Here is a 25123-nt window from a genome sequence, read left to right on the forward strand (position 1 = left end):
TGCACGCAATAAATGAACGCATAAGGTGTATTGATGGACCTGCATTAGGTTTCTTGAATCCACATTAATCAAAATAGCCAACGCTGTCATTTTTCATGAGGTTTTGCTTCGGATTATAGTTCTGCAACATGTCACACCCCAAATAAATGACGCACGTCACCAGCATCACAAGCATTTTACAAAATCAGTATTTAATCCAGGGATAGATACAAAACGCTGGAGTAACTCAGCGGGACAGGCAGCATCTCTGGATAGACATTTCGGGTCACCCATTCCTTCTCTCCAGAGGTGCTGCCTGGTCCGCTGAGTTACTCCAGCTTTTTGTGTCTATCCTCGGTGAAAATCAGCATCTGCAGTTCCTACACTTTTAATCTAGTGATATATCCCTACAGAATAATGTGTCATAGCTATGCTAAGTAAATAAATCTTGCAAGGTGCACTATTTTTATTTAATAGTTTAGTTTTCCGTATAGTTTAGAAATACAGCGTGGAAACTGGCCCATCGGCCGACTGAGTCCGCACCGACCAGTGACCCCCGCACACGGGATAATTCCAGGGATGGCGGGACTGTCATATGTTGATAGAATGGAGCGGCTGGGCTTGTATACTCAGTGATTTAGAAGGATGAGAGGGGATCTTGTCGAAACATATAGGATTATTAAGGGTATGGACGCACTAGATGCAGGAAACATGTTCCCGATGTTGGGGGAGTCCAGAACCAGGGGCCACAGTTTAAGAATAAGGGCAGGCCATTTAGAATGGAGATAAGGAAAATCTTTTTCACACAGAGGGTAGTGAATCAGTGGAATTCTCTGCCTCAGATGGCAGTGGAGGCCAATTCTCTGAGAAAGTTGGATAGGGCCCTTAAAGATATCGGAGTCAGGGGATATGGGGAGAAGGCAGGAACGGGGGTACTGAGTGTGGATAATCAGCCATGATCACGTTGAATGGCGGTGCTGGCTTTAAGGGCCGAATGGCCTACTCCTGCACCTATTGTCTAACATTATCCGACACACACCAGGGACAATTTTCAATTTACACCAAGCCAATAGCTTACAAACCTGTACACCTTTGGAATGTGGGAGGAAACCGGAGCACCCGGAGAAAACCTACGGGGTTCAAAGGGGGAATGTACAGACAACATACAGATAGAATCTAACTGGGTCTGTGGCGCTGTAAGGCAGCAATTCTACCTCTGCTCCACCCTGCCTTTTCAACTCACAATCAAGATGTTTGTTTAAAATTCAATCAAATTTTCTTCAAACAGTGGGGGGGAAAAAAAATCAGGCGTTTTATATAAAAGCCACAAGATTCACTGATCTTGAAGTCAGGTTGATAATGGAATAAGATCCACTGTTAAGAGTTTCCTAATAACCTCCCAGCACTTGATGGCGGCAAAGAACTGTGAACTGTGTTCCGAGCTCAGTCTTCAAGTGTGATAGAGAGCTCCAGCATTATTCCAATGCTTGCATTTGCAGTTTAAGCCATTACTTTTGCAGATCCAGCAAAGGCAAGAATTGTTCAGGAAATATTGGCATAGCATTATCAGCCTCTTGTAAGTCAGCAAATTGCATTTAGTGGGACTTATTTTCTGGAATTGAGTAGCGAAAAATGCAGTCTCATTGCTATTATAATTCCCTGAGCAAGTTGATGGGGGGGGGGGGGGGGGGGGGGGGGGGGGGGGGGGGGGGGGGGGGGGGGGTGTGGGTGAGGGAATGGTTCCGATGAGAAAGAAATAAAGTCCCAGGGTTTCAAATGGGTAGTTGCTGCCTTAGACCACCAGAGACCCGGGTTCGATCCTAACTAAGGGCGTTTGTACGGAATTTGTACGTTCTCCCTATTCGGGGCAGTGGGTGTATGGAACGAGCTGCCAGAGGAGGTAGTTGAGGTCGGGACTATCCCAACGTTTAATAAACAGCTAGATAGGCACATGGATAGGACAGGTAGCTCGTACATGTTGGCCAGTGTGGGCAAGTTGGGCCAGTCTCCACACTGACACTCCACTCTATGATTCTGACTGCGTGGGCTTTCCCACCCTCCAAAGATGTACAGGTTGTAGGTTAATTGGCTCCTGTAAAATTGTAAGTTGTCCATAGAGTATAGGATAAGGTTATTATATGGGGTAATCGCTGGTTGCAGGGACTCAGTGGGCTGAAGGGCTTGTTTTCTCGTTATATCTCTAAAGTCTAAAGTCTAGAGTTATGTTTATCTTGGCTACCATAGAATGATCTGAATTTTCACATTATTAAAAGCAGTTGAAACAATAACAATTCAGAGCTTTTACTTAAAAATATGGAGTTTTCCAATCCAGTTAAAAATGTAACGGTGCAGAGAATGGCTTCACATTCGCCAGTCTTTACCCCAGCACTACTAGCGTTCTCTGATGGCTTGTTTCCAGGCTTTTACCAGTGCATTTCAAACTAGCAAGCGGCCTCACAAACTCGTACACTAGGTGGCGTGAGAAGCCACATTAACAAGGTCCACTCTGGTTCTGTGTAGGAAGGAAGTGTAGATGCTGGTTTAAACCGAAGCTAAACACAAAATGCTGGAGTAACTCAGCGGGACAGGCAGCGTCTCAGGAGAGAGGGAATAGGTGAAATTTCGGGTCGAGACCCTTCTGCAGACTGAGGAAGGGACATGACCCGAAATGTCAACTATTCCTTTTCTCCAGAGATGGTCTGACCCGTTCAGTTATTCCAGCTTTTATCACTTTCACTCTGCTTCTTCTGGTTCAGGCAAAAGTGAAACGGGTGTAGCCTGATCCACCATTCAGAAAGATCACGGCCGATTCACTTTGTCAAATGCACTTTCCTGCCCCACCTTCAGATTTACATAGAAACATAGAAAATAGGTGCAGGAGGCCATTTGTCCTATGAGCCAGCACCACCATTCATTGCGATCATGGCTGATCATCCACAATCAGTAACCCGTGCCTGCCTTCTCCCCATATCCCTTGATTTCACTAGCCCCTCGAGCTCTATCTAATGGGGCTGTCCCACTGTGCGAGCTAATTCAAGAGTTCTCCCAAGTTTCCCCTGATTCGAACTCGGAGAATTACGGTAATAGCCGCTCGTAGGTACTCGGGGCTCTCGTGGACATTTGTCAACATTGAAAAATCTTCACGAGTCTTCACGAGCTTACCGCGTTTCCTGAGTACCTGCCGTTAGCGTTACGAGCCGCTAAGAGACGTCCTGAGTTCCGACGTACCTGCAACGTACATTCTACATGCTTACCACGAGTTTCATTGATTTTTAGACTCGGGAGAACTCTTGAATTAGCTCGTACAGTGGGACAGCCCCTTAACTCTCTTTCAAATTCACCCAATGAATTGCCCTCGACTGCCTTCTGTGGCAGAGAATTCCACAAATTCACAACTCTCTGGGTGAAAACGTTTTTTCTCATCTCAGTTTTAAATGGCCTCCCCTTTATTCTTAAACTGTGGCCCCTTGTTCTGGACTCCCCCAACCATGGGAACATTTTTCCTGTATCTAGCTTGTCCAGTCCTTTTATAATTTTATATGTTTCCTGATTCACCTCAGGAGGGTCCAAAAATCAATTCATCATAACCTTGCACATAGGCATGTACTAGATGTACGTGTCTGAAAACCCTAATCACCAGGTTCAAGAATAGTTTCATCATATTACTAGAATAGTTTCTATGTATTTTTCATTTTTATTATTTATTTTTTTAATGTTTTTAATGTTTTAATTTTAATGTTTTTAATGTTTTAATTTGATATATATTTTTTTAAATTATTTTTATTTTGTTTTACGTTTCTATGCTTATTTAAGATGTATCTAACTGTTTATGTATAGTAATACTGTACATTTTTTGGAGTGCATCTGCTCAATCCATAGAAAGGACCACAAGCTCCTGGTTGCCTGCCATTGCAATTCCCATCTCACTTGCACTCTGACCTATTTGTGATGTCCTACACATATAACAAGGTCCAACTCAAACCTGAGGGCCACCATCTCATCTCCTCTGTGTCCATGTTGCAGCATTATAGTTTAGAGACAACAAGGGCGGCACGTTGGCCAGCGGTAGAGTTGCTGCCTTACAGCGCCAGAGACCCGGGTTCGATCCTGACTGCGCGTGCTGTCTGCATGGAGTTTGTATGTTCTCCCCGTGACCGCATGGGTTTTCTCCGGGTGTTCCGGTTTTCCTCCCACATTCCAAAGACGTACAGGTTTGTAAGTTAATTGGCTTCGGCAAAAAATTGTACATTGTCCCGAGTGTGTAGGATAGTGCTAGTGTACGAGGATCGCTGGTTGGTGTGGACTTGATGGGCTGAAGGGCCTGTTTCTGCTCTGTATCTAAGATACATCATGGAAACAGGTCCTTTTGCCCACCGAGACTATGCTGGCCATCACAATAGTTTTATATTATCCCATATTTACATCCACATCCGACACATCAGGGGTAATTTACAAAGAATTGTAATCAGCGTGAAGAAGCGTCTCGACCCGAAACGTCACCCATTCCTTCTCTCCAGAGATGCTGCCTGTCCCGCTGAGTTAATCCAGCATTTTGTGTCTATCTTTGTGTTAAACTATAAACCCCCGCTCCTTTAGGGTGGAGTACATTGGAGCACCGGGAGAAAATCCATGCAGTCACAAGTGGAATGGTCAAACTCCCGCGCTCAAGGTCAGGATCGGATCCAGGTCTCTGGCGTTGAGAGGTAGCACCTATACCAGCTGTGCCACAATGCCACCCAGTAGGAACAGTACAGCATTCTCCTGCTTGAGAGTCATGGAGTCATACAGTGTGGAAACATGCCTTTCGCCACAACTTGCACACATCAGTCAATATGTCCCATCTACACTAGTCCCACTTTGGCCCATATCCCTCTATCCCATCCCATCCACGTACCTGTCTAAATGTTGGGAAAGTACCTGCCTCAACTACCTCCTCTGGCAGCTTGTTCCATACACCCATCACCTACCGTGTGATAAAGTTACCCCTCAGGTTCCTATTAAATCTTTCCCTCCTCACCTTAAACCTAATCTGTTTCTCAAATCCCCTTCTGTAGGCGAGAGACACTGTGTATCTACCCGATCTATTCTTTCTCATGATTTTGTACACCTGATCACCCCTCATCCTCCTGCGCCCCAAGGAATAAAGTCCTAGCCTACTCAACGTCTCCCTATATCTCAGGCCCTCGAGTCCTGGCAACAGCACTTACTGTCTTCTTTTCTTTTGATAAGGGAGGCACGGTGGTGCAGCGGTAGAGTTGCTGCCTTGCAGCACCAGAGACCCAGGTTTGATCCTGACTACGGGTGCTTCTCTCTATGGAGTTTGTATGTTCTCCCCGTGACCTGCGTGGGTTTTCTCTGAGATCTTCGGTTTCCCCCCACACTCTAAAGACGTACAGGTTTGTAGGTTAATTGGCTTGGTATAAAATGTAAAATTGGCCTTCGTGTGTGTAGGATAGTGTTATTGTGGGGGGGATTGCGGGGTCGGTGCGGACTCGGTGGACCAAAGGGCCTGTTTCCCGGGATTCCTGATTCCAGACTGATTCCTGGAATGTCAGGACTTTCTTATGAAGAAAGACTGGATAGACTTGGATTGTACTCGCTAGAATTTAGGAGATTGAGGGGAGATCTTATAGAAACTTACAAAATTCTTAAGGGGTTGGACAGGCTAGATGCAGGAAGATTCTTCCCGATGTTGGGGAAGTCCAGGACAAGGGATCGCAGCTTAAGGATAGAGGGGAAATCCTTTAGAACCGAGATGAGAAAAACATTTTTCACACAGAGAGTGGTGAATCTCTGGAACTCTCTGCCACAGAAGGTAGTTGAGGCCAGTTCATTGGCTATATTTAAGAGGGAATTAGATGTGGCCCTTGTGGCTAGAGGGGATCAGGGGGTATGGAGAGAAGGCAAGTACGGGATACTGAGTTGGATGATCAGCCATGATCATATTGAATGGTGGTGCAGGCTCGAAGGGCCGAATAGCCTACTCCTGCACCTATTTTCTATGTTTCTATGTTTCTGCACTGAATCTCTAAACTAAACTGAAATTAGAGTAATGTTCGTTACTTACCCTCAAGCCGAACAACAAGTGGCACTTCCAGTTTAAGTTCCCGACAGGCCTTTAATATGCCATTTGCTATGATTGCACAGTTAACTATTCCCCCAAAGATGTTGACAAGGATTACTTCAACCTAAGGAAAGAACAAAGAACTGATGAGAAAAAAAATGCTATTTGAAATATAAATAACATACACATTCTTGCCTCTATTGGGGTAAAGTTAGGTAACAGAGCAATTATAAAATGGTTTTTATTCATTGGGTGGCACGGTGGCAGAGCGGTAGAATTGCTGTCTTACAGCGCCAGAGACCCGGGTTCCATCCTGACTACGGGTGCTGTCCATACGGAGTTTGTACGTTCTCCCCGTGACCTGCGTGAGTTTTCTCCGAGATCTTTGGTTTCCTCCCACACTCCAAAGACGTGTAGGTTTGTCGGCTAATTGGCTCGGCATAGATGTAAATTATCCCTAGTGTGTGTAGGATAGTGTTAGTGTGCGGGGATTCCTGGTCTGTGTGGACCCGATGTGCTGAAGTGCCTGTTTCCGCGCTGTTTCTTTAAACTAAACTAAACTAACATCTTCTGAATCGTCTGAATGTATAGTCGGCAGGGCAGTACTCTGCATATCGCCAACTTGCATATGGCGAACATTGTTTATTATGGTGTAAAAAATGGGAAGCGATAGTGATGGAGAAAAATATATAGCTCTAAGCAGCAATTAACTAATTTATATGGGGCCTATGTACATGGAAACATAGTCAGAGCAGACTGCTGTTGTCTGTGTTAATTAAAATCTTTCCTTCAAAAACTGGCATAGATAGATCTGCGTCTACTAAAATGGGCAATAGTTCGTGAATGACGAGTTATAGCTTACAAATCAGCCTCTGTTTATGGTCAATGCAAAACAACTGGCCTTCCGGCATTTCCGTCTGCCTGCAGTTTACAATCTTTCATGCGGTGTCTGGTCCCTTTCAGATTTATAGACAAAGTGTTGGAGTAACTTAGGGGAGCATCACTGGAGAAAAAGGAATGTTTTGGGTCGAGACCCTTCTTTAGACTGAGAGTAGGGGAAGAGAACTGGATTTCAAGTTCAAGTGAGTTTATTGTCATGTGTCCCTGTATAGGACATTGAAATTCTTGCTTTGCTTCAGCACACAGAACATAGTAGGCATATTACTACAAAACAGATCAGTGTGTCCATATACCATAATATAAATATATACACACATGAATAAATAAACTGATAAAGTGCAAATAACAGAAAATGGGTTATTAATAATCAGAGTTTTGTCCGAGCCAGGTTAATAGCCTGATGGCTGTGGGGAAGTAGCTATTCCTGAACCTGGTCCTTGCAGTCTTCAGGCTCCTGTACCTTCTACCTGAAGGTAGCAGGGAGATGAGTGTGTGGCCAGGATGGTGTGGGTCTTTGTTGATACTGCCAGCCTTTTTGAGGCAGCGACTGCGATAAATCCCCTCGATGGAAGGAAGGTCAGAGCCGATGATGGACTGGGCAGTGTTTACTACTTTTTGTAGTCTTTTCCTCTCCAGGGCGCTCAAATTGCCGAACCAAGCCACGATGCAACCGGTCAGCATGCTCTCTACTGTGCACCTGTAGAAGTTAGAGAGATTCTTCCTTGACAAACCGACTCTCCGTAATCTTCTCAGGAAGTAGAGGCGCTGATGAGCTTTCTTTATAATTGCATTAGTGTTCTCGGACCAGGAAAGATCTTCAGAGATGTGCACGCCCAAGAATTTGAAGTTCTTGACCCTTTCAACCATCGACCCGTTGATATAAATGGGGCTGTGGGTCCCCCTCCTACTCCTTCCAAAGTCCACAATCAGTTCCTTGGTTTTGCTGGTGTTGAGGGCCAGGTTATTGCGCTGGCACCATATCGACAGTTGCTCGATCTCTCTTCTATACTCTGACTCATCCCCATCAGTGATACGTCCCACAACAGTGATGTCGTCAGCGAACTTGATGATGGAGTTCGCACTGTGACTGGCTACGCAGTCATGAGTATAGTGAGTACAGCAGGGGGCTGAGCACGCAGCCTTGAGGTGCTCCCGTGCTGATTGTTATCGAGGCTGACACATTTCCACCAATACGAACAGACTGTGGTCTGTGAATGAGGACGTCGAGGATCCAATTGCAGAGGGATGCGCAGAGACCCAGTTCTGCGAGATTTAAGACAAAGGCGATCTAAAGAAGGGTCCTGAGCTGAAACGCCACCCATCCTTTTTCTCCAAAGATGCTGCCTGACCCGCTGAGTTACTCTAGCACTTTGTGTCTATTTTCAATATATACCAGGATCTGCAGTTCCTTTCTACCCCCTTTCAGCTTTAGTTTAGTTTAGAGATACAGCACTGAAACAGGCCCTTCAGCCCATAAATTCCATTCCGACCCGTTCATACCAGTTCTATGTTATACTGCCTTTACATCCACTCCCTACACATTAGGGGCAATTTACAGAGGCCAATTTACCTGCAAACCCGCACGTCTTTGAGATATGAGAGGAAACCAGAGCACCTGGAAGAAACCTACGCAGTCACAGGGAGAACATTTAAACCGCACATAGACAACACCCAAAGTCATGATCAAACCCGGGTCTCTGGCGCTGTGAGGCAGCAGCTCTACCTGCTGCGCTGCTGTTACGGGTATGTGTTAATATTTCTTGTATACATTTAATTTAAAAGAAATTGGCTTCATAAGCCATGAACTCTCTTGTGCTCCACCAGTAAATGAGAAGGTGTTCCACAGAAAGGCTCGATGTTAATTCATATCAATGGAAAGACAGACCTTAAAAGGATGTACAAAATTATGAGAGGAATAGACCGGGTAAATTGACAGTCTTTTGCCCAGAGTTGGGGAATTGTGAACCAGAGGACATAGGTTAAGGTGAGGGGCGGGGGGAGGAGGAAAGATTTAACAGGAACTTTTTTTACACTAAGGGTGGTGGGTATATGGAACATGCTGCCATTGGAGGTAACTCAGCGGGTCAGGCAGCATCTCGGGAGAACATGGATTAGTGACGTTTTGGAACGGGACCCGGATTGTAATGGGGAGAGAATAAGATGTAAGTTATCTGTCATAAATGTAATTAGTGGCATGCTGCTTGCTCACTCTTGCATACAGCCCGTTATTTTATATTATATTCGAATATTTAATCCGTTCAAAGTTCTATCTTAAAACAGTCGTGCAGAGTTCAAGATAATCCTTACTTTCAAGATTTTAAACAAATAATAATAACAAGTGGCAATGTACAGAGGCCAATTAACCTACAAACATGCATGTCTTTTGTAAAGAAAGTACAAACACCATACAGACAGTACCCGTAGTCAGGACCTAACCCACTGTTTTTAGTTTAGTTTAGTTTTTAGTTTTAGAGGTACAGTGTAGAAACAGGCCCTTTGGCCCACCGAGTCCGCACCGACCAGCGATTACCCTGTACACTAGGGACAATTTTATAATTTTTACCAAAACCAATTAACCAACATACTCACATTTCTTTGGTACGTGGGAGTAAACCGGAGCACCTGGAAAAACCCACTTGGTCACAGGGAAGATCGTACAAACTCCGAATAAACAGCACCCTATGTCAGGATCGAACCCTGGGTCTCTAGTGCTGTAAAGTAGTAACTCTACCACTGCACCACCATGCTGCCCTGGGTCATCATATTGCCATTGTGAAAGTCACAAAAATCTCAGGAGTTTCCACCATGGAATGAATAGAATATTCTAAAGACGTACAGGTTAATTGGGTTCGGTAAAATTGTAAATTGTCCCCGATAATGTTAGTGTACGGGGTGATCGCTGGTCGGCACGAACTCGGTGGGGCGAAGGGCCTGTTTCCATGCTGCATCTCTAAAGTCAATGGATATTTTAAAGGCAGAGATGGAGAGATTCTTGATTAGTATCGGTGTCAGGAGGTTATGGGCAGAAGGCAGGAGAATGGGGTTGAGAGGGAAAGATAGATAGATCAGCCATGTTTGAATGGCGGAGTAGACTTGATGGGCCAAATGGCCTAATTCTACTCCTATCACTATGAAGTCTAAAGTGGTAAATTATTACAAGGGCTGCTGGCAGTCAGGTTAAATTAGTTTGAAAAGATAGCAGCAGTCTGGTGCAGCAAGCCCATATTGGTTGAGTCCGCACAAACTCATTTTACATAAAACCCTTACAGCTAGCAAAAAAAAATGGAACTTTCATTCCATGGGTTTCAGCTGTTTTGAAGCTGTGAAGGCCAGTTTTTAGCATTCACCAACAGTCATCCATAAATCTAGTTAAATATTAATGGTGATTCAAGGTTTTATGTCCTTTGGTGCTTAAAGCTGTAAGGCAATTGAGAGAAAATATAATTTGAGAAAAACACAGGAAACTAAGTAGAATGATAGAAACTGATTGCATACAAATATCAGCACAGCCAAATAAATCCATTCGAAACAATTACTGCAGGTACTCTCAAAAAACAAGATTCTAGTCACGGAATCTAATCCACACCAGGCAACAGGAGACAAAACTAGAATATATTAGTAGCAATGCAGGATGACAGAAAGTCTTGAGAGGGCAGAACAGTGGTGCAGCGGTATAGTTGCTGCCTTACAGCCGCAGAGGCCCTGTTTCGATCCTGTCCATGGGTGCTGTCTGTATGGAGTCTGCACAGTCTCCCTGTGACCTGCGTGGATTTTCTTCGGGTGCTCCGGTTTCCTCTCATGTTCCGAAGACGTGCAGGTTTGTAGGTTAATTGGCGTCTTTAAAATTGCCCCTGGTGTGCAGAATGCAAAATGTGGGATAACATGGGACTAGTGTGCGGGTGGGTGATCAATGGGCGGTGCGAACTTGGTGGGCCGAAGGGCCTGTTTCTGCGCTGTATCTCGAAAGGAAATAAAATTAAAATCCCAATCCCTCTATTCCCTGCACTTCCCCATGCCTATCTAAAAACCTCTTAAAATGCCACTATGGTATCTGCCTCTGCCTCTGCCTCCACCACTACCCCTGACAATGGTTTCCATAGAAACATAGAAAATAGGTGCAGGAGTAGGCCATTCGGCCCTTCGAGCCTGCACCGCATTCAATATGATCATGGCTGATCATCCAACTCAGTATCCTGTACCTGCCTTCTCTCCATACCCCCTGATCCCTTTAGCCACAAGGGCCACATCTAACTCCCTCTTAAATATAGCCAATGAACTGGCCTCAACTACCTCCTGTGGCAGAGAATTCCACAGATTGGCAGAGAATTCCACAGGCCCCCTCTCTGTATAAAAAAAAACTGCTCTGCACATATCCACTAAACATACTCCCTCTCCCCAGATGCAGTGCAAAGCTAACTCATAAAGACATAACTAAACCAAGAAATAGTAAATATTGCTCACTATAACAACTGGGCAGCCACTATGTTGGGCTAGGTGTATGCATTAGTTACAGTTGTGTGATGCACCCACTAAGGGTTGGGTGAATGGGCAAAAATATGCTATCATTAACAACACATTTTCTCTCACCGACATGTTTAATTGTGGTTGGAAGCCAAGCACTTAAATATTGTTTGGTAACCATTCATGGTATGGTTACCATTTCATGATGGTAACCGGGCATAGCTCTTTACTTTAGTTTGGAGATACAGCATAGAAACACAGAACCCGGAGCAACCGAAGAAACCCCACGCACTCACAGAGAGAACGTGCAAACTCCACACAGACAGCACCCGCTGTCGGGGATTGAATTTGAGTATTTGGCACAGTGAGGCACCAACTCTACCGCTGTGGCATCCCCGGGCGCGTGCTCAGTGCCTGTGCTGCGCAGCTGACAGACGTCTGGACTGACATCTTCAACCTGTCACTTGCCCAAGCAGTTGTCCCCACTTGCCTTAAAGCCACCTCCATCGTGCCAGTGCCAAAACACTCCACTGCGGCAAGCCTCAACGACTTCCGCCCAGTTGCACTTACCCCCATCATCACCAAGTGCTTCAAGAGGCTGGTCCTGGCACACCTCAAAAGCTGCCTACCCCCCACACTGGATCCCTATCAGTTTGCCTACCGCAAGAACAGGAGTACGGAGGATGCCATCTCAACGGCACTTCACTCCGCCCTCTCCCACCTTGACAACAGAGACACTTATGTAAGAATGCTGTTCATCGATTACAGCTCAGCATTCAACACCATTATTCCATCAAAACTGATCACCAAACTCAGTAACCTGGGCATCGACCCCCCCCCCTGCAACTGGATACTGGACTTTCTAACCAACAGACCCCAGTCTGTGAGGTTAGACAAGGCAGACCCTGACCCTGAACACCGGCGTTCCTCAGGGCTGTGTGTCCCCCTCCTCTATCCCTCTTCACCTAAACACCTGTAAGGTACTAACACCATCATCAAGTATGCAGATGATACAACGGTGATTGGCCTCATCAGCAACAACGATGAGCTACCTGGAAACTTATAATGATTGAAACTTGACAGATACACATTCATTTACACAACAAAAAATGGCCCACAAGTGCTGGAGATTAACTCAGCGGGTCAGGCAGGCATCTCTGGAGAACATGGATTAAACGATGGTTTCAGGATTGGGACAACATCTCATCACCTCTCTTGGAGACCACAATACCTCTACCTGATCAAGAAGGCTCATCAGCGTTCTCTGAGGAGACATCTGTCTCCTCAGATCCTGGTGAACTTCTACCGCTGCACCATCGAGAGCATCCTTACCAACTGCATCACAGTATGTTATGGCAACTGCTCTGTCTCCGACCGGAAGGCATTGCAGAGGGTGGTGAAAATTGCCCAACGCATCACCGGTTCCACGCTCCCCTCCATTGAGTCTGGCCAAAGCAAGCGCTGTTGCCCACATCGCCAAGGACTGCTCTCACCCCAACCATGGACTGTTTACCCCCTACCATTCGGGAGGCTAGTTCCGTTGCCGAACCTGAACAGCTTCTTTCCAGCGGCTGTCACTCACTAAACAACGTTCGGGTCCATCACCCCCCCCCCCCCCCCCCCCCCCCTAACTATGTCGCTCTATCAAGGGAGATGTGCATTTCGTTGTCTCTGTACTGTACACTGACAATGACAATTAAAATTGAATCTGAATCTGAATCTGTGGCACTGTGCCACCCTTCATCATGTACAGGCAGATGAGATCAAATAACAGAGTGGTCACCAGATGTCACTAAACCCAAGGTGAAGCAGATTTTAAACTCACAATATCAAAATGACTACCTGGAAACTTATAATGATTGAAACTTGACAGATACACATTCATTTACACACCAAAAAATGGCACAAAGTGCTGGAGTAACTCAGCGGGTCAGGCAGCATCTCTGGAGAACATGGATAAACAATGGTTTGGATTGGGACCCTTCTTCAGTCCCGAGACACACCTATCTCATGTTCTCCAGACATGCTGCCTGATCTACTGAGTCATAGTCATAGAATTATATAGTTCAGTGTGGAAACAGGCCCTTTGGCCCAACTTGCCCACACCGGCCAACATGTCCCAGCTAAACTAGTTCCACCTGCCTGCGTTTGGTCCATATCCCTCCAAACTTGGCCTATCCATTACCTGTCTAAATATTTCTTAAATGTTGCAATGTTACCTGCCCCAACTACCTCTTCTGGTACCTCGTTCCATACACCCAACACCCTTTGTGTGAACAGCCCAAGAACAGAGTTACTCCAGCATTTTGTGTCTTTTATTGTAAACCAGCATCTGCAGTTCTTTGTGTCTACATTTACACATCTATCCTGAGACTAATTAGTTTCAGGGACAGTTGTTTCTTAAGCTATGCCTGATCATTTTGTGTAAAGTTGCTACTTTAAACCTATAACCATCTATTCACCAATATTAATGGTGGCATTGTAAACAGAAAATTAATTAAGCTAAAGATGGAAAGTAGCGCATTTTAAATATTAAAAGCTTTCATTACTCAACCATAATCCCGTCTGGTCTGTTCACAAACAATATTAAAATAACAATCACAGATGAAATTTCTTAGAACAAAATTTTAAAATAATTCAATAAACATTTCATCCTACCAACTATATTATAACGACTTTTTAGTTTTAATTTTGTTTAGTTTAGAGATACAGTGCGGAAACAGGTCGAGTCTGTGCTGACCAGCGATCCCTGTACACTAGCACTATCCCACACACGCTAGGGACAATTTACAATCTTTACCAAAGACAATTAACCTACAAACCTGTGCATCTTTGGAATGTGGGAGGAAACCGGAGCACCCGGGGAAAACCCACATGGTCACGGGAGGAATGTACAAACTGTACAGACAGCACCTTTAGTCAGGATCGAACTTGGGTCTCTGGTGCTGTAGGGCAGCAACTCTACTGCTGTGCCACCATGCCACTCTAAACTTGGTTTAGTTGCTAATTCAGAAGTGATTTTTCAAGCCAACTAGGACTGATAACCACTCAATTAAAATCATAGATTAAACCTATCTGTTCTTTAATATTCATGAATATCTTTACATCAGAACTACTTAAATGTTGATCAAAATCATTTTAACACATACTGGGTTCATGAAAGATGCTATATAAATGCATAGTGCACTTGAATATATATCGCATCTTTCGTGAAGCCAGTGTGTGCTTCTTTGAATACATAACCAATTTGGCCCAAGTTTAAATTTGGATTTTATTGCTTCTGGGTTGAAAAGGGATTGTGATTGGAAGGAAAATGATTCACTGAATGTTAGTTCTCATCAATGTACGGTTAAATAAAAATGTTTTCAACAGATTTACAATGGGTGTGTGGAGAGAATAATCTGATACAATAGCCACTAGAGGGCAGGGCAGTTTGCAATCTGTTCAACAATTACCTGAGGCTGAATAACAAACAAAAGATCACCAGGAATAAAGAATAAGAAGGCTTTGCACTCCTGCGCCACTGTTCAATAAGATTGTGGCTTATATATGGCCACAACTTCACATCCCTTTCTGAGCTGCATAAACATTAATTGTGATACAGGTAGAAAAAGGCACCTGCAGATGCTGGTTTACATTAAAAAAAACACAAAGTGTTGGAGTAACTCAGCGGGTCAGTGGAGAACACGGATGGGCGTTGTTTCTGGACAGCACCCTACTTCAGATACATGGCCCGCTGAGTTACTCCAGGACTCCAGTTCACTTTGGTTTCGAAGTCTCCTTGGTTCCCAAACCTAACCTTTGAATGACACACAACAAAGTCAGAAGTTGGGTCCCGACCCGAAACGTCACCTAAGCAAGTTCTCCAGAGATACTGCCTGACCCGCCGAGTTACTCCAGCACTTTGTGTAAACCAGCATCTGCAGTTCCTAGCGTCGCCATAAAATCGCAATATCGCTCGACATCTTTCTCCACCTTCACTGATCCCCTGACCCATCTCTCTTCCTGTTCTGAAGACAGACACAGACACAGCGGCTCAGACAGCGTCTCTAGAGAAAAGGAATGGGTGACGTTTTGGGTCAAGAACCTTCTTCAGGCTCTGAAGTCTGAAGAAGGGTCTCGACCCAAAACGTCACCCATTCTTTCTCTCCAGAGATGCTGCTTGTCCCGTTGAATTAATACAGCTTTTTGTGTCTATCTTCGGTTTAAACCAACATCTGCAGTTCCTTCTTATGCACAAGCGAAATATGACACGTTTTCCTCCAATTTGCATTTGGCCTCTCTCTGACAATTGAGGAGACCTAGGACTGAAAGGTCAGTGTGGGAATGGGGATGGGAATTAAAGTGTTTGGCAACTGGAAGATCAGGTAGGTCCACTGCCTGTTGTGCTTTCACTGTCTCTTCTTGCCCCTCCCTGATCCTGACTGACCAGTGCTCAGTTTACACCTCAGCTTTATCCCACAACATCCCATCCTCGCAAATTCCAAGCCTGACATGACACTAAACACCCCTTTCGCTGGGCTGAAGGGCCTGTTTCCATGCGGTATCTCTAAACCAAACCTTTGGCCTGGGCATTAAATATGAGAGCAGGGAACTCATGCAGAACCTGTACAAAATGCCTGTGCTGCCACAGCTGGAGTACTTGTGCCCAGTTCTGTATTACAGGGGAAGGTGTGACAGCACCAGAGAGGATCATAGAAGATTTTACAAAGATACTGCAAAGTACGGAGAACTTTGATCTATGAGGAGGGATTCCAATTGGACTGGTGGATGTGGAGAGGATGTTTCCACTAGTGGGAGAGTCTAGGACCAGAGGCCATAGCCTCAGAATAACAGGACGTACCTTTAGAAAGGAGACAAGGAGAAATGTATTTGGTCAGAGGTGGTAAATCTGTGGAATTCATTGCCACTGACGGCTGTGGAGGCCATGTCAATGGATACGATGGAGATTGACAGATACTTGTTTCAGATGTCAGGGGTTATGGGGAGAAGGCAGGAGAATGGGGTTGAGAGGGAAAGATAGATCAACCATGACTGATTGGCGGAGTAGACTTGATGGGCCGAATGGCCTAACTCTCCTCCTACAACCTATAAAGTTATGAACTTTCTTTGCAACAAAGGCAGCTGAATGGAATTCTCAATGAGATGATATGCAGTTATGAAAGAAAGGCTTTGATTGAATGTGAAGTTCACCAGGAAGGAGATGCATATTTAAGATATAAAATTGGCAGAAGATTTAGAAAGGAATTGAGGATCATTTTATAACCCGCAGAATAGTGGGACTCAGGGAACGGGTTCCAGAACCAGGGAAACCAGTTTAAGGATAAAGGGTTGGCCATTATGGACTGAGATGAGGAAAAACCTTTTTCACTCAGAGAGTTGTGAATCTGTAGAATTCTCTGCCACAGAATTCACTGTTTTCAAGAGAGTTAGGGCTCATGGAATCAAGGGATATAGGAGAAAGCAGGAACGGGGTACTGAATTTGGATGATCAACCATAATCATATTTTAATGGCGGTGCTGGCTCGAAGGGCCGAATGGCCTACTCCTGAACCTATTTTCTATGTTTCTATGAACTGGTTTCTCTAGAGACGACTGCAAAATTAACTAAACCACACATATTAAGTACCCTGACGTGTGATTGACATTGCTGCAACATACAGCATCAATGATTACGATCTGGAGGATTAATCAAAATAGTCCTTTTAAGAGGTTTAGTTTAGTTTAGTTTAAACTACGATAGCAGCATTTAAGAGGCTTTTGGATAGGTGTATGGATATGCAGGGAATGGAGGGATATGGATTATGTGCAGGCAGACAAGATTGGTCTTGGCATCATGTTTGGCACGGACATTGTGGGCCGAAGGGCCTGTTCTGGTGCTGTAATGTTCGACGTTCCATTAAACTATTTATTATGAGTTCAATGGGGACACTGCTACCAGTCTAAAATTAGCTTTCATTAGTGGTTGGCGGTGATATTTCTCCTCCAAGAAAGAAAAATAAAAACCTCACCTTCAATTCAGAAACTGTCTGGAAATCAGTTCACCATAACTGTTTTCACGAGGGAGTTAGATTTAGCTCTTAGGGCTAAAGGAATCAAGGGATATGAGGGAAAAGCAGGAACGGGGTACTGATTTTAGATGATCAGCCATGATCATACTGAATGGCGGTGCTGGCTCGAAGGGCAGAATGACCTGCTCCTGCACCTATTTTTCTATGTTTCTAAATAGGATATCAGAGTGGTTTAAAATTGTATGTTACGGCTAGATTCAGACGGATTCAAGCTAGTTGCAAATACAATGAAATAATAAGTCTGGAACCACACCTTTTTACAGAACTAAACCCTTCCTAACAAGGCAAGACTGTCTATTATCTGGAGGTGACTGGCACAGTACAATAAAGGCGAATTATACAAATAAAATCACAACTCTGACATAATCCACAGATTTTGAACAGATTTGGTGGACAATTTCTTTGGTCATTTACCTTAAATCTGTTGAGGCCTGGTCTTAGTTGGTTGTCTCATGAATCTGTGATAATCACAGATAAAGTCCCTGCTTTGATCCACTGCAAATCATCACAGTATGGTGGCGCAGCGGTAGAGTTGCTGCCTTACAGCGCCAGAGTACCTGGTTCGATCCTGACTACGGGTGGGGAGTTTGTACGTTGTCCCCGTGACCTGCTTGGGTTTTCTCCGGGTGCTCCGGTTTCCTCCCACATTCCAAAGACATGCAGGTTTGTGGGTGAATTGACTGCTATAAATTGCTGCTAGTATGTCGGATGCAATGTAGGATAGCATTCATACTAGTGAATGGGTGATTGGTGGTCAGTGCGTACTTGGAGGGTCGAAGGGCCTGTTTTCACGCTCTATCTCTCAACTATGTTTTTAGCAGTTTCATTGCCTGGAAATTGTGACATGGAACCCCTGTTTTTGTCAACCAGGTATCATTTTGCAGAGGCAAAGGTGAAAGATAGAGAACAAAATTAAAGAATAGGAGGGTAGGGGAGACTTTGATCAACCTAGATTTTTAACTAATGAAGATACTGAATGGAAACAGAACCATCGACCCACCGAGTCCATGCTGACCATCGATCACTCTTTCATGTAAACATAAAGTGTTGGAGCAACTCAGGCAGCATCTGTGGAGAACATTGATTGGTGATGTTTTGGGTTGGGACCCTTCTTCAGACTGCCAGATCACCCATTCACACCAGTTCTATATTATCCAATTTTCTAATCCACCCCTTATACACAAGGGGGAGTTTGCAGAGGCTAATAAACCTACAGACACTCATGTCTTTGGGATGTACTAAGAAAGAGACTGTGCTAAGAACTTTTGAAAGTTTGTCAGCGCCAGAAACGTGGCTAGTCCTTGTATACTGCGTTGGTGAAGCCTGCTGCATGATTTTATCAGAAAATGCAAAAAAATATAATTGGGGTGGGAGATTTTCCCTTTGAGAATAGGGAAGATTCAAACAAGTGGACATGACTTCAGAATTAAGGGACAGAAGTTTAGGGGTAACATGAGGGGGAACTTCTTTACTCAGAGAGTGGTAGCGGTGTGGAATGAGCTTCCAGTGGAAGTGGTGTCGGCAGGTTCATTGGTATCATTTAAAAATAAATTGGATAGGCATATGGATGAGAAGGGAATGGAGGGTTATGGTATGAGTGCAGGCAGGTGGGACTAAGGGAAAAATGTTGTTCGGCACGGACTTGTAGGGCCGAGATGGCCTGTTTCCGTGCTGTAATTGTTATATGGTTATATGGTTATTGCAACCTTCACTTAGTCTGCCCTGTTTCGACTAATGCAATCAGCCCGGCGTGCACAATCAAATAAGATCAAATAGAACAAGTTGTCCTACAACTTTAGGCTGTGCACGCCACACGCAAGAAGATGAAGAAAGTATAATTGAATCATTGAATGTGGGAGGAAAGGGGAGCACCCGGAGGAAACCCACGCGGTCACAGGGAGAACGTGCAAACTCCACTCAGCCAGCAGTCGAGGTTGAGGTCGGGGTCGGGATCGAACCCGGGTCTCTGGCGCCGTGAGGCGGCATCTCTACCACTGTGCCGCCCTAGCTTGGGGATATGGTGCGGAAATATTTATATTTTGAGCAGGCAATGTTGTGTGAAACTTTGAAAAGTACAGCTGTTCTGTTCCTGCAGCATGCCCCAGTTCTGATCTCCGTTGTCAGAGGTGTGACACTTCCTTTCAGCGCACCAGCTATTCCAGTCCCTATTGAATAGCAATGGCAATTAATCACATTTGGGCCATGCCAACTGAGAACAATTGTGAGATTTTCCAGAAACATTATGGTACAGTGGAACTAAGAATAACAACATTTATGTATCCAAACTGTGACAGCACCTGCAAACATTAAACTTAAGGGCCCGTCCCACTTGGCTGTCATTTACGCGACAGGCCGGCAGTGACTGACGCACGATGGTCGCACGCATCATCATGCGCCCACACAGCCGTCTGGAGCGCGTGACGTCATTTGAAGATAGACACATAATGCAGGAGTAACTCAGCGGGACCGGCAGCATCTCTGGAGAGAAGGAATGGATGATGTTTCGGGTCAAGACTCTTCTTCAGTCTAAAGAAGGGTCTCGACCCGAAACTTCACCCATTGCTTCTCTCCAGAGATGCTGCTGGTCCCACTGAGTTACTCCAGCATTTTGTGTCTATCTCCACTCGTCTTGGCCTCGCTCTGGGAGTAGGAGTGGGGGCGGATCCGGTCCGCAACGGCCGTGAGCCCCAGGCCGAGCTCGGCGATTGTTTTGTTCTGCTTCTGTTGGAGGTGAGATGTTGCGCCATGCCAGGGTCTTGGGCCTGTCCCACTTTAGCCGCCAGTTACGCGACAGGCCGTTGGTGCGCGAAGATTTTGTGCAGGACGAAGTCCACACTCCTCCATGCCACTCCACACTCCTCCACACCACTCCATGCGCCCGTCCCCGTGCTACCCACGTGCTACTCACACGCTAGCAGGTCGCGTAAATGACACACGAATGACGGCCAAGTAGGACAGGCCCTTTACAGAGTCAAAGAGCTATACAGCACGGAAACAGGCCATGTTGCCCAACCTGTCCGAGCCAACCAAGTGTTTCTAACTGAGCCAGTCCCACTTGCTGGCAGGTGGCCCAAATCTCTCCAAACCCCTCCCATTCATGTATCCATCCAAGTGCCTTATACATGCCGGAATTATACCCATCTCGACCACTTCCCCTGGCAGCTCGTTCCATGTACGCCCCACACTCTGTCCCCCGAGTACGGTTTTAAATCTTTCCCCTCTCACTTTAAACCTATGCCCTCTAGTTTTAGACTCCCCTCCCCAAAGGGAGAAATAAACTGCGATTATTCATCTTGTCTAAGCTCCTCACGATAGAACAAACCTCTGCAAGGCCAACCCCCAGCCTCCTATGTGTAAGAAAGAAATGCAGATGCTGGTTTAAATCGAAGGTAGACACAAAATGCTGGAGTAACTCAGCGGGTGAAGCAGCGTCTCTGGAGAGAAGGAATGGGCGACGTTTCGGGTCGAGACCCTTCTTCAGACTGAAGATCACACTGAAGGAGGGTCTCGACCCGAAACATCGCCCACGGGGAGAATGCACAAACTCCGTACAGACAGTACCCGTAGTCAGAATGGAACCCAGGTCTCTGGCGCTATAAAGCAGTAACTCTATCGCTGCGCCACCATGCTGCCCAGTGCCCGCCAAACCAAAACAGATACCCCAACATCGTTGAAAGAAAGGAACTGCAGATGCTGTTTTATTTAAAAAAAAGACACAAAGTGCTGCAGTAAGTCAGCGGGTCAGGCAGAACATGGATAGGTGACATTTCAGGTCAATCCCCCACTACAGACTGAATTTGTTTAACTCTAGGGTCACAAATCTGTGGAAATCATTGTGACAGATGACGGTGGAGGCTAAGACATTGGATATTTTTAAAGTGGAATAAATAAGTAAATTCTTGATTGATAAATTCTTATTGAATTGATAAAGTGGAATAAATAAATAAATTCTTGATTGGGTGTCAGAGGTTACGGGGAGGAGGCAAGAGAACAGTGTTGAGAGGGATAAATAGACCAGTCGCGATTGAATGGCGGGGTAGACTCGATGGGCCCAATGGCCTCAACTATGCCTACGCCTATCCACATTCTCCAGGGATGATGCATGACCCGCTGGGTTAGTCCAGCACTTTGTGTCATTTTTTACCCCATTGTTGTTGCTTTGTAACTGACTAGATTCTCGTGTTTGCAAAATCCCATTACATACATTGGTGACTTCTGTTATGTCTGACTAAAGGATCTATTATAACATGCATGGAACTGCATCTATCTTGGTCCTGATCACACTGGTTGGTTGCATGACCATTGATCTGTAATCATATGGAAGACAAAATCATTGTTTTTAATACGAAAAGCAATGTACTGTTATCAATCCATATTTTAAACAACTCACAAGATTATTGAAGGCAAAATAACATTCTAATTTATACAACATTTCTCATTCCCTCTGAATGCCCAAAGCATAAACAGTTGAATACATGCATTTTCAAGTGCAATCAGTATTGATGATTTGACCATGCTATATAGCCTCACATGCAGCAGATTCAATAATGTTGATGTTGGCCGAGGCACAAATAGGAATAATGTGCAGCGGTAGAGTTTTCGCTCTGCAGCGCCAGTGACCAGGGTTCGATCTTGATTATGGATACTGTCTGTACGGAGTTTGTACGTTCTGCTAATGACCTGCATATATTATCTCAGGGAGCTCCGGTTTTCTCCCACACTCCAAAGACGTACAGGTTTGTAGGTTAATTGACTTAGTAAAATTGTAAATTGTCCCTAGTGTGTGTAGTATTGTGTTAGTGTGTGGGGATCGATGGTCTGCATGGGCTCAGGCAACTGAACCATCCTACCACAACTACAGAGCAGTCCTGAACTACTATCTACCTCATTGGTGACCCTCGGACTATCTTTGATCGGACTTTGCTGGCTTTAACTTGCACTAAACGTTATTCCCTTATCATGTATCAATACACTGTAATGGCTCAATTGTAATCATGTATTGTCTTTCCACTGTACCTCGGTACACATGTTCCCATGCTGTATCTCTAAACAATACTAAAAATTGGGATAAAGAGACAACATATGCACACAACAATTTAATATAACAGTACAGAGCGGCACAGTGGCTCAGCGGTAGAGTTGCTGCCTTACAGCGCTTGCAGCGCCGGAGACCCAGGGTTTATCCCGATAACTGGTGCTGTCTGTACGGAGTTTGTACGTTCTCCATGTGACCGCATGGGTTTTCTCCGATATCTTCGCTTTCCTCCCACACTCCAAAAAAACTTGCAGGTTTGTAGGTTAATTGGCTTGGTGTATGTGTAAATTGTCCCTAGTGTGTGTAGGATAGTATTAGTGTGCGGGGATCGCTGGTCGGAGCGGACTCGGTGGGCTGAAGGGCATGTTTCCGCGCTGTATCTCTAAACTAAAGTAAACTTTTCATCAAGAACCACAAGGGCATCTGATACTGCCTTAATACCATCATTTTCAGCTACTTTACCTTTAAAATAAGGCACAGAGGAGAGATGAAAAACTGTATGCCATCAACACGATTTAATTTAAAAGTATTAACTAAACCAACTGCCTCACCTCAGAACCAAAATTTACTGGTACATAGCATTGCCTGGAGCACAAATTTTCCAAAAGTAGAAATTGAGAAATAAAGCCGTTTCTAAAAATCAATGTCAGGAAAAATGAACAGCAGAACTTCCTAATTGTAAGGCAGACATTGATTTCAAAAATAATCTACCTCCTAATGAGGGCGACATGGTGGCAAGGCATTAGAGTTACTGCCTTACAGCGCCAGAGACCCGGGTTCAATTCTGATTACGGAAGCTGTCTGTACGGAGTTAGTACGTTCTCTCCGTGACCTCCGTGGGTTTTCTCCGAGATCTTCGGTTTCCTCCCACATTCCAAAGACGCGCAGGTTAGTAGGTTAATTGGCTTGGTATAAATGTAAAAAAATCTCCCTAGTGTAGGATAGTGTTAATGTCCGGGTTCAGTGTGGCCTCGTTGGGCCGAAGGGCCTGTTTCCGCGCTGTATCTCTAAACTAAACTAAACCAAAGTAATTCTGCTGGGAATACAATAGTTCCTCTGCATTATTTGCTTTATGTTACATATGGGGAGATAGGGAGTTACTATTATTGTACCCTGAAAATGAAAGCAAGTGCAGAGCTATGTCCCACCATTCACTGACCCACAACATTTTTTGTGAGACTATTGCCATCTACAGTCAATTTATATTACGAAAAAGATTCATCGGGGCGATGGAAAGTTAATATATAGTTTTGAGTTATCTGGAAAGCATTATTATGCTATCGATTCTTTCAAATTAAACAACACAGGCCAAATAAAAAGATCTATTTTAAATTAGGTTTGTTCATGGTCTCCATTTCTTTAACTCATTGCCGTTCCTAGTCCACCCAATGTGATTTAAATTGTTTTCTGAGGTCAGGGATGACTCCTCTTCACGGAGGGAGCAGCTTTTGTGTGACTTCTTTTAACATGGAACATCGGTGGCTATATTCACAGGAGTCGTAGGAGCAGTATTACGCCATTCGGCCCAGCGAGTCTACTCGCCTTTCAGTCTACCTTTGGAAGCTGATCTATCTTTGGAAGCGTTTATCTATAAACTCTGAGGCTGATATGGAGAGTAACAGCGGTATACAATACAGAAATCTCAGATGGAGAGCAGAGATTTGGATTGTAAGTTCATAACTTCATAAGACACAGGAACAGAATTAGGCCATTTGACCCATCAACTCGACTCCGCCATTCAATCATGGCTGATCTCTTTCCCTCTCAACCCCATTCTCTTGCCTTATCCCCATAACTGACATCCATACTACTGAATGACGCAGTCAACCTGGGCCTCCACTACATCCTCCAGCACCTAGACCGCCAGGGGACCTATGCAAGGATTTTGTTTGTTGATTTTAGCTCTGCATTCAACACCATTGTGCCAGAGCTACAACACTCCAAACTCTCCAAGTTGACTGTGCCTGAACCCCTCTGTCGGTGGATCACCAGCTTCCTGACAGACAGGAAGCAGAATGTGAGGCTGGGACCCACATTTCGGACACACAGACTCTCAGCATAGGATCACCGCAAGACTGGGTACTCTCCCCTCTCCTCTACTCTCTCTACACCAATGACTGAACCTCCACAAACTCCTCTGTCAAGCTTCTCATGTTTGCGGACGACACAACCCTGATTGGACTGATCCAGGATGGGGTGGAATCTGCCTACAGACAGGAAGTGACACAGCTGGTGTCCTGGTGCCATTGCAGCAATCTTGAGCTCAATGCTCTTAAGACAGTGGAATTGATTGTGGACTTCACGAGAGCTCCCCCTCTCCTCACCCCACTCACCATCAACAACACCACAGTCACATCTTTAGAGTCCTTGAAGTTCCTGTGAACCATCATCTCCAAGGACCTTAAATGGGAGGCCACCATCAGCTCCACAGTCAAAAAGGCACAACAGAGGATGTACTTCCTACGACAGCTGAGGAAGCACAATCTGCCACAGGCAATGATGGTCCAATTCTACACGGCCATCGTAGAGTGTGTCCTCATCTTCTCCATCATGGTCTGGTTTGGCTCAGCCACCAAGCACGACACCTGGAGGCTGCAGCGAATCGTCTGATCA

At 45.0% G+C, this 25123-nt stretch overlaps 1 protein-coding gene across 1 annotated transcript in view; it reads right to left on the reverse strand.

The window, feature by feature from the left end:
- Positions 1-25123, reverse strand: part of suclg2 (succinate-CoA ligase GDP-forming subunit beta) — a 257573-nt gene that overhangs the window by 8098 nt on the left and 224352 nt on the right. The window contains exon 10 of the mRNA XM_055647635.1: positions 6047-6167. Within this exon, the coding sequence (XP_055503610.1) occupies positions 6047-6167 (121 nt within the window). The remainder of the gene's footprint in view (positions 1-6046; positions 6168-25123) is intronic.

The sequence above is a fragment of the Leucoraja erinacea genome, chromosome 16 (assembly GCF_028641065.1).
Source record: "Leucoraja erinacea ecotype New England chromosome 16, Leri_hhj_1, whole genome shotgun sequence".
Classification (NCBI taxonomy): domain Eukaryota; kingdom Metazoa; phylum Chordata; class Chondrichthyes; order Rajiformes; family Rajidae; genus Leucoraja; species Leucoraja erinaceus.